Source organism: Colobus angolensis, unplaced genomic scaffold, assembly GCF_000951035.1.
Source record: "Colobus angolensis palliatus isolate OR3802 unplaced genomic scaffold, Cang.pa_1.0 Scaffold310, whole genome shotgun sequence".
Taxonomy (NCBI): domain Eukaryota; kingdom Metazoa; phylum Chordata; class Mammalia; order Primates; family Cercopithecidae; genus Colobus; species Colobus angolensis.
The window spans coordinates 3,391,620-3,402,406 of record NW_012116378.1 but is presented as its reverse complement, the minus strand read 5'-3'; the positions used below and the strand labels follow the sequence as shown (position 1 = coordinate 3,402,406).

General features: G+C 48.9%; 1 protein-coding gene across 1 annotated transcript in view; it reads right to left on the bottom strand.

The window, feature by feature from the left end:
* The window catches only part of GPR143 (G protein-coupled receptor 143), a 42,328-nt gene that overhangs the window by 20,513 nt on the left and 11,028 nt on the right, over positions 1-10,787 (bottom strand). Inside the window, exons 4-5 of the mRNA XM_011950908.1 lie at positions 3,457-3,549; positions 954-1,063 (exon numbers count right to left, since the gene is read on the bottom strand). Coding sequence (XP_011806298.1) covers positions 954-1,063; positions 3,457-3,549 — 203 coding nt within the window. The remainder of the gene's footprint in view (positions 1-953; positions 1,064-3,456; positions 3,550-10,787) is intronic.

Sequence of the window (10,787 nt, the reverse complement as noted above, 5' to 3'; positions counted from 1 at the left end):
AAAAAAAAAAAATTAGCTGGGCGAGGTGGCATGTGCCCATAGTCCCAGCTATTCGGGAGGCTGAGGCATGAGAATCACTTGACCATGGGCGGCAAAGGTTGCAATGAGCCAAGATCACGCCACTGCACTCCAGCCTAGGGTGACACAGCAAGACTCTGTCTCAATAAAAAGAAAAAAAAAAGTGTAGATATGAAGAGAATAGTCCAAAGAATCACAATAATTTCATATTACCAATGATAGAGTACTCTCAACAATGTTTTTAAAAAGTTCAACAATCAACAGGTGATCTTCAAAGGACCTCTCAGTTAAGGCAGATTTCCTTATTCCCATTCTGTCCTTGAGAGATCTCTGGCGGCCTGAGGAGGTGGGAGGCTCACTCCAGGACACACTTCCTTGAGGGGAAAGTAGGGGCTGGACTGCAGTTCTCCAGCCCCAGCCTAGAAATCTTTCCCAGACATGTTGTCAACGACTTCATTCCTCTTATCCTTTTCTAACCATTGACCTTGACTCATTTCCTGTGCTCCACTTCCTGTTTCCTGCCCATCTGAGAAAAAAACATCAGCCAAGTGCATTATGGGACTGGAGCCGCCTCAGTACATACTCAATCCCTTCCCCCTCCCCTCTCTTCTCCTTCTGTTCCTCTTGCACCTCCACAGTCGTCCAAGGGCACTCCTGCAGCCAACCCAGGAGAACCCCAGTACAGAAGTGAAAAGTCAACTAGTCCTGGCACTGAGCTAACAAACGATGGCACAGAACTTGTGCGGGCAGAGGCCTGCACATTTTCATTTATTGAACCTGCTTACTTTCTGAAGCTGTGATCTGCTGATGTCTCCAGAGGATGACAAATGAGGTCAACTGTCCTGGAGAATTCCAGGACATGTGTCACTGTCTGAGCCCGAGGCATGGGGCCGCTCACAGCGGCCGTGTACCCAGAGAGCTTCCCTAGTATTTACCTGCAGTCACTGTCTTTTGGAACAGGATGGGGTTGGCCATGAGAACCAGCAGCAGGGGCAGGTACATGGTGACATAGTGGGGGATGGCATGGTCCAGACCCCGCTCACACCTGAGAGAGGAAAACCAAAGTCATTCTTCTGAAAAGCAAAGCTTTGGCTAAAAGACATCTACTTATCTGGAAGTCAAGATAAGAGGATGAGAATGAAAAGGGAAATGCATAAATCTGCTTCTGACTGCCCAAAGGAAATGTGAGTCATTTCTCATGTCTGGAACAAGCCGTAAATTGCAGGAGAGTAAGGGAGATCAACCATGTTTCTGTCTCAGAAATGGGAGGACCCTTAAGGCATTCCACTGGAGGAAGCTTTTAAAGGTTCCTGCTGGGAAAAGATCGGAAAGAAAAACACCCTGGGATGGGGGATTCCCTGCATTGGGTCTCAAGGAAAAACGCAATTCAAGTAGAGACAAAGGCACTCCATTAAATAGTTAGGTTTTGAGTACTTACTACATGGTTTTGGGCAATAACATGAATAAAATCCAGTCCCTGGGCTTGAATAACTCAAAATATGCCAGCTCCATATTTCAGAGGAAATACGTTCTCATGGTTATGGATAACAATAGTTTCAGAGGTTCTTGTCAGAGAAAAGGACAAAGATTTCTACTGAGGCGTCATAGGAGTCACTAGTCACCACAGAATGTGCTGGAGGGCCTCACAAACATGTTACCAAGGTAACAACTCTCAGCTGTGAAATGCTTAATGTAGGAGAGAAGCAAAATGGCACAGAGGAAGAGGAAACCGAAGGCAAAGAGGAGGGAGGTCTGCTCCAGCTCAACCAAAGAGGGAGGCGGAAAAGGGGCTAACCAAACAGCTTCATGGCCACGAAAGGGGGAATGACAAAAAATAAATTAAACACCCTTAATATTGACAGAGTTGTCAAACCAGAGGGGAAAGTGGCAGAAAATGTGAAAAAAAAAAAAAAAATCAGGTAGGAAAAATGCAATACCCATAGGAAGAATTACTATACCACCTCTCAACGCTGCCACCTTCTTTTAGCAGGCAGTTTTATCTTTAGCTGTAGAGGCTAAAATTCAATCTGGAAAGGCTTGAAAGGAGAAAGAGAAACAAGAGGAGAAAGAGAAGTGACTCTGATGCAAAGACAGAAATGAAATGACAAATAAGAGAGTGAGACTGTGAGCATGAAGAATGCCGAGTGCCCTGGGTCAGGCGTTGTGAAAATGAAGAGATGATTAAGGATAAGATGCTTAAAAGGAGCAGCTCCTAAAGACCCTGGGAGCACCTCAGGGTTTCCTGTGCACCCTGCAACAATGGCGCCCTAAAGCTCAGATGCAACTTTGCCAGGAGCCTCCGGGGTCCCACAGGCGAGGGAGAGCCACAGAAACTCCCTTTCCAACTAAGTGCATTCCGTTATAACAGCTGCTGACACTGCATCTGTTCTTTTAAAGTTCCTCAGAAAAGCAGACTGTATGGATGGATCTACAGAGCTCCCTGCTTGTATTCATGGTTGACAAGGCAACACCAATTTGGAGACATCCTCACTGAGTAGCTGCAAGAAGCCAGAAAAGAGGGAGACAAATTACTGACACCAATTTTTTTTTCTGTAGATTTTTTTTCTGTAAAGGAACAGATAGTAAATATTTTCAGCTTCATGGGCCACACTGTGGTCTCTGAGGCAACTACTCAACTCTGAGGTTGTCGTGCAAAAGCAGTCAGACAGTACATAAAGAAATGAGTGTGATTATATTCCAATAAAACTTTATTTACAAAAACGGAAGAAGGCCGGATTTGTCCTGGGGGCTATACCATGTTGATCCCTGGTATAAAAATCACAGCCAAAGACACTATCCACTTCTCTTTTCCAGTTTTCCATTGGAAGTTAGGGTATATATCCTTGGAAAGACCTTGGCTTTGCAACTGAGGGTTGCATGGACAGGAATGTAAACTTGAGGAAATGCCTGAGACAGTTTCAGCGGCCACATCTCGCTCTGTGTGGAGGATGGAAGAGAAGTGAGAAAGGGTAGGAAGCAAAGCTAGAGAATAAGCTCTGCCCAGGCATCCTTTTGGCCTCTTCCACATTGTCCCACACTCATTCCTAGAATGTTAAGCTCACCTGCTTATCCAGAGGAAGCTTGAAGACCAAATACTTAAAAGTGGGCATGAGAAAACTGTACCAATACAGGGGCTGGGGATACACCTTACGTGGAGAGGAATATGCGGAAAGCTTTGAGTGCATGCTTGTTTGCATGGGCGCCTATGTACACAAACGAGAAAGGCAGAGCCAGGGAGAATGACTCCAGGGTCATTCTCCAAGCTATTGTAGTCAGCCCTCTGGGGCTGGGGCCGTGAGCATGGCCTCATGTGGCCCTGAGACAATGGCCTAACCTCCAAGGCACCAACTCTGTTGGTCAGGGCTCATGTATTCCCTGCAAGAGAACACACAATGAGCCAAGGATGGGGCTGTCTGGGGTGCTGGAGTCCCAACTTACCTGGACACGGAAGGGTAGTAGAGCACGGCGGCTCCCTCCACACAGAGCAGGGTAGCCAGGCCCCATGCCATGATGTGATACAGCAGGATGGTGCTAGGGGACAAGCACAACAGCAGCCACAGCTCAGTGGGGCACAGAGGCCTGCCTGGAACTGCCAGGCCAGCTCCTGCGCTCTGGAAAGGTCAGGAAAATGTACACAAAGGAAAGCCCCTCGGCAAAGAGTTTCCTCGTTCTGCTGAGGTTGGTTGGTTGGTTTCCATTGAAGTGAAATTCACATCACATAAAATTAACTATTTTAAAGTGAACAATCAAGTGGCATTTAGTACATTCACAGTGCTCTACAGCCATCACCACTGTCTCCTTCCAAAATGTTTTCATCATTCCAAAAGGAGACCCCATATCCATTAATTGGTGATATGGTGAGGCTTTGTGTCCCCACCCGAATCTCATCTTGAATTGTAATCACCATAATCCCAAGGGATAGAACAAGTTGAACTAATCATTGTTGGATGGAAGTCAATTGGTTAGGTGATTGGAGGATGGAAATGACCAGGTGGGGGTAATTGAATCATGGGTGTGGTTTCCCCCATGCTGTTCTTGTGCTAGTGAGTGAGTTCTCACGAGATCTGATGGTTTTATAAGGCGATTTCCCTCCTCTCCACCCAATCGCTCGGCTGCCTTGTGAAGAAGGTGTCCTGCTTCCTCTTGGCCTTCTGCCACGATTGTAAGTTTCCTGAGACTTCCCCAGCCACGCTGAACTGTGAGTTAATTAAACCTCTTTCCTTTATAAATTACTCAGTCTCAGGCAGTTCTTCATAGCAGTGTGAGAACAGACTAATACAAGTGGTCACTCCCCTTTGCCCATCCCCCAGCCCCTAGCAACCACTAACCTAGTTTCTGTCTCTGTGGATTTGCATGTTCTGGGTATTTCATGTAAATAGAAATATATGCTATGTGGCCCTTTGCACTTGGCTTCCTTCACTCAGCATAATGCTTTCCAGGTTCACTGATGTAGCATGGACCAGTTTTTCATTCCTTTGTTTCTTTTAATATTTTGTTGAGGCAGTATCTCGCTAAGTTGCCCAAGCTGGTCTTGAACTCCTGACCTCAAGCAATTCTCCCACCTTAGCCTCCCAAATTGCTGGGATTTTAGGCATGAGCCACTGTGCCCCTTTCTTTCCTCCTTTTGTGGGGGTTGGGGGTCAGGGTCTTGCTCTGTCTTCCAGACTGGAGTGCAGTGGTGCAATCTCGGCTCACTGCAACTGTCGCCTGAGCTCAAGCAATCCTCCCACCTCAGCCTCCTGAGTAGCTGGGACCACAGGCACACACCATCATGCCCAGCTATTTCTTTGTATTTTTTGTGCAGATGAGGTTACGCCATGTTGCCAGGCTGCTCTTGAACTCCTCAGCTCAAGTGATCCCCCCGCCTCGGCCTCCCAAAGTGCTGGGATTACAGGCGTGAGCCACCGCGGCAGCCCTTTCTTCCCCTTTTCTGACTGAATACTATTCCCTTGTGTACATGGGCCAAGATTCACCCATCAATGGACATTTAGGTTGTTTCCACTGTGAGTAGTGCTGCTATGAACATGTGTTATGTGACAGTATTTGTTTGAGTTTCGGTTTTGTTTTGAGATAGTCTCACTCTGTGGCCCAGGCTGGAGTGCAGTGGTGCAATCATAGTTCACTGCAGCCTCCAATTCCTAGGCATAAGCAATCCTCCCACCTCAGCCTCCCAAGTAGCTGGGACCACAGCCATGCACCACCATGCCCAGCTTATTTTTTATTTTTTTGGTAGAGATTTTTTTTTTTTTGGTAGAGATTAGAGATTTTTTTTGTGTTGCCCAGGCTGGTCTCAAACTCCTGGCCACAAGCAATCCTGCCACCTTGGCCTCCCAAAGTGCTGGGATTACAGACATGAGGCACTGCACCTGACTGGGTTCCTGTTTTCAGTTCTTTGGGGTGTATACGTAGGAGTGGAATTGCTGGGTCAGATTTTTCTTTTTCAAGATGGAGTCTTGCTCTGTCACCCAGGCTGGAGTGCAGTGGTGCAATCTCGGCTCACTGCAACCTCCACCTCCCGGGTTCAAGCAATTCTCCTGGCTTAGCCTCCCGAGTAGTTGGGATTACAGGCGCCCACCACTAACCCTGCTAATTTTTGTATTTTTAGTAGAGACAGGGTTTCACCATGTTGGCCAGGCTGGTCTTAAACTCCTGACCTCAAGTGTTCCGCCTGCCTTGGCTTCCCAAAGTACTGGGATTGCAGGCGTGAGCTGCCGCACCGGCCATACATTTCTGCTGTTGATAAGCTGTCGCCAGTCTGTGGTGTTTGTTATAGCAACCTAGACAAACTAAGACTGCACCTCACGGGCACAGCACTCGCCAGGTGCTCCTCCCAGCCTCCCGACTTACTCCTCTTACAGCCTCATTCCAGGAAGATGCTCTGAGGCTCAATAGGTTTGAACCAAATGCAAACACCTGGCACATTAATTAGCTGCATCACCTCCGCCAGATCCACTTCTCAGAGCCGCGAGTTGCTCCTTTCAGCTGGGTGAACACGGAAACCCTCTGCGGATTTCCTGTGCCAGGACGCTAAGGGCCAGGTGGATGTCAGGCCCGGCTGCTTTCTGCTACTTACGCTGCCCTCCAGGGCAGGCTGGCCGTCCCCGCCCGCCTCTACTTTCCCACAAGGCTGGGCCTGCCCTGGATGCCCAGCTGTCTTCACTTTGAGGACAGTCAGGAGGCCCCAGCAGTGGGATTTACCAGCATCCTGTGCTCAGGGAGGTGGAGACATGTACTGGACCATCAGCGCTGTTACTCTGGGATTTCCCTTCCAGTGCACATTCTCTACAGAAGAGGGGCCGGTGATAGGAAACACTTCCCACACCCTTAACCTACAAGATGGCTGTCAGCACGTGCAAAGGTAACATTGAGTTGAAATGAATGTACTGATGCATGCTATTCCATGGGTGAACCTCAGAAACAATGCTGAGTGAAAAGCCAGACACAAAGGGTGCACACATTGTGTGATTCTGCAGACATGGGGGGTGACTGCTAATGGGTGCAGGGTTTCTTTTTGGGGTGGTAGAAATGTTCTGGAACTAATAGTAGTGGGGCTGATGTATAACTTTGCAGATGGCACTAAAAGCCACTGAACTTCACACCTTTAAAAGGCGAATATTACAGTATTTAATTTACATCTCAATTAAAAGAATCAGAGTTGTATCAGCGCAGTATGTCTCACTCAGTGTACATTGGCTGAATGTTTATTGAGCAAAGGTCATGCCTTTTCCAGGCACAGGAAACAGTCCCTGCCTGCATGGGGGTGACCATCTTGAGAGGATAACATAGAAGAATCAGTGTAATGTCCCAGCCTGTGCCCCTGCTGGGGGCCAGCCCCAGAGGCCATAGCTGGATGGAGAAGATTTTACATGAAGTCAGGCTCGTAACCGTGATTAATCTAAGAGATGAGACTATGTTTGTGGTGGTGGCGGTGGTTTTAAGAGACAGGGTTTCCCTCTGTCACCCATACTGGCATGCAATGGCACAGTGATAGCTCACAGTAACTTCAAACTCCTGAGCTCAAGCCTGCCTCCGCCTCCCAAGTAGCTAGGACTATAAGCACTCACCACCACACCCAGCTAACTTTTTAATTTTTAGTAGAGATGGAGTCTTGCTATGTTGCCAGGCTGGTCTCAAACTCCTGGGCTCAAGCAATCCTCCCATCTCAGCCTCCCAAAGTACTAGGATTACAGGCATGAGCCAACATGCCTGGCAGAGACTATGTTTATAAGTTAAAGTGGACAAACACTTGTGATAACCCAAATACATTTCCCTGAAGATGTCCCTGTCCTAATCTCTGGAACCTGTGAAAATGTTCCCTTATATGGCAAAAGAGACTTTGCAGGTGTGATGAAGTTAAGGATGTTTGAGATAAGGAGGTCATCCTGGGTTATCTGAGTTGGGCCAGTGTAATTGCCAGAATCTAGAAAAGCAGAGACTATTAGCTGCAGAGAACCAGAGAGGAGGGAATTTGAGAAGGACATAACCCACCATTGCTGGCTTTGAAGATGGAGGTAAAGGCCACAAGTCAAAGAATGTGAGCAGCAGCCTGGCCTGGAGGTACACACCTGTAGCCCCAGCTACTCAGGAGGCTGAGGTGGGAGGATTTCTTGAGCCCGGGAGTTGAAGGCTGCAGTGAGCCGTGATCATGCCACTGCCCTCCAGCCTGGATGACAGAGTGAGACATGTCTATTTAAAAAAAAAAAAAAAGGAATACAGGCTCCTCCTAGAAGCTGGCAGCTGGGTGTGGCTGGACCAGAGGGTGAGAGAGGACAGAGGGAGGGCCGTGTGTTGGGGACTGGGTCACAGAAGCCTCTGTGGGCCACACAGGACCGTGCCGGTTTAAGTGTAAGTCTGATCTACTGGAGAGCTCTTTTCATTGATTCAAAAAAATTTTCCAATAAGATGAACCTTAAAACTTGAAAAAGACCGGGTGCACTGTCTCATGCCTGTAATCCCAGCACTTTGGGAGGCCAAGGCGGGTGGATCAGGACCAGCCTGGCCAGCATGGTGAAACCCCATCTCTACTAAAACTACAAAAATTAGCTGGGTGTGGTGGCAGGTGCCTGTAGTCCCAGCTACTCAGGAGGCTGAGGCAGGAGAATCCCTTGAACCTGGGAGGCGGAGGTTGCAGTGAGCCAAGATCGTGCCACTACACTCCAGCCTGGGTGACAGAGCAAGACTCCATCTCAAAAAATAAATAAATAAAAATAAAATGGAAAAAAACCAGAATCTGAAAAGAAAAAAAAAAGTTATAAAAGATGACGGAATAGCTTAGAGAAGAAATCAGCCAGTATCTGTGACTACAAAGTATTTTATGGAGATGGCAGAAGGGGAGGAGGAGCTGTGCTTGGGCTTGTCTGGTTTGCTCTTTCCTACCTCATCCTCTGGCATGGAAGTGAATCCAGGTGGATCTGCAGCAAACCTTGACCTGAACCTGAGGTTTCCTAACAGAAGGACACGAACCTGGGGCTCCTTCTCAGCTGTGTGAGCCCTCACAGCCCCTCAGCGAGAGAGGCCTTATGCCTCCTGAATACTCAGCTCACCCGATAAGCAAGGAGCTCCTATCCCTAAGCCCTCCCAGAGTCACCTCCACACCTAATAGCCAAGTCTGAATGCTCAGTCCCACCTGGGAAGGCTGTCGCTGCAGAACCAGCAGCTACTACTACTACTACATGCTTCCCGAAAGGAGAGCGGGGGCTTGCCTTCTGCCTCCCAGCTCCCCGTTCCCTGCACAGCTGGCATTCTTGCAGTCTCTAGCTTTCATCTTCGTACTTCCATATACCCCACCCCATTTCCCCCAGGAGTTGAGGCTGCAGCCTTCCAGATGCCTCAGGAAGACTGAAGATAGAGGCTCTGCAGAGCTGACGGGTGCTGTCCAGTCTTGGGTTTGCCTCTCCTGTCTGATGGGACAAGGTAGGGTGGGGGGCTGGGGCTCCATGGGATGAGTGGCTGTCGCTCAAAACTCTACCAGATTCCCAGCAAATATCATAACCCCCACCCCATCGGGACTTTAACTTGGAAGATCAGCTGTGTAGACAAAGGGATCTGAGTGAGAAAGGACACCCTTCTACAATGAGACAAGAGAAAAGAAACACTTCCAGCATGCTTTGCCTCCCACACTGTGACTGGTTCCTGGTGTGGCCCTTCCATGGCCTGGCTGGGCTGGGAGCGGGTTAGGGTTGGGGGTATGTCTTAGCAACGTGGGCCAGGAACTAGAAGCTTTGTGTGAGACTCAGATAACTAATGGAGAGGCTTTCTGCAAAGGGCTGGGTGTTGGAGAGTGCAGAATCTCTGCATTCCAGACCCTGACATCAGGCTGGGTCTCTGAAACCCACACCGGGGCAGAAGTCTGAACCCCAATCCACAGCAGATCAGAAGTCTGCGCCCTCATGGGCTGAAGACCCTTGGTACTTTACCCACACTCTAGGCGGTTTCCGTGCCCAGGTGTGCAAAGGTCTCCCCGGACCCCGTTTCCTTTCACACGTCCATTTTCTTACAGCAAAGAAGTGACTTCCATTCAAGACCTGCTCCAGGATTCCAAGTGCCTTCCGTTATTGCTTAAAACCTGTACATCCCACACCTCGAACCAGAGCAGTGGTTTAAGTTTTAACTTTAAATCTGTCTTAATGACATTTCTTAGGATTAGGATTAAAAGAAAAAATATTCCCGTGCCAAAGAAAATAGCTAAGTCCTGAAAGGATCTAGACGGGAATGTGAAGTTTAATCCAGCCATCCCTGCAAAGCTGGGCCCTCTGTCCTGGAATTTTCAGGAGACCCCCAGATCTACCAGCTGCAGTCTCTTAAAGGCCACTAGCAGAATCAACCCCACCCACAGCTCTGGAAACAAGCTCTCTCTTAAAAGGAGAGGTACAGAATCTTTTGAAGCCACGTTCTCAGCCCTGGCTCAAACTACCCAGTGTGTCCCCTCCGAGGCCTCACAAGCAGGCCGGCTCCAGGGGGCAGGACGTCCGCCAGGTGGTAGGTGGGGGCTTGGTCTCCTGGGCTATAGCACTGTCTGATTTCTCTGACGTTGGCCCGTTCCTCTTCGGTGGAAGCACCAACTTCACTCTGGACAGATGGTTGTCCCAATCCTGGAAACCCGCCCTTGCTCTGGCCTTTGGGAGGCGTCTAGATGTTCCACATCCTTGGACACTCACCTTCTGGGTGATGGCAGGTCCCCAGAAGCCACATTCTGCCCAACACCCTTTAGACTTCAGACTCTAACACCCCCACATCCTGCCTTCTGATCCCTGAGCTCCAAATGAACTCCCGAACACTGTCCTTGAACTGAGGAGGGCTTCATGATTGCCTGTCCCAGTTTCTCAGGGCCCTGTCTGTCCTCTGGGTCCCGACAGTTCTCAGACTGCCCCGTGGGACCCCATCCCTTTTCCCCCACATCCCCACCATGGGTGGAGGTGAAGTAATGCATCCTCCTATGGCAGCAGGGGGCATTACTCTTCTCCCAGCTTCCTTCCAGCACCCCGAGACCCTTCTTCTACCCATAACTAGCATCTATAATATCTATAGTGTGTCAGACCTCCAGCCTCTCCAACACTGAGGGATGCTCAGACAGAGATGTGCCAATCACAAGAGCTTCAGGGCCACGGTTTTATCACACTGCTAATTACCTACTCAAAGCCATATTTCCTTTTTCAAAACCTCAGTAACAATCTGAATGTCATGAGGGCAGCTGCATGCTCAGCTCACAGAGTCTATTTCCTACCTCCTTTAGCAGCTAAGTGTGGCATGAAACTAAGTTCTGGCCAGGC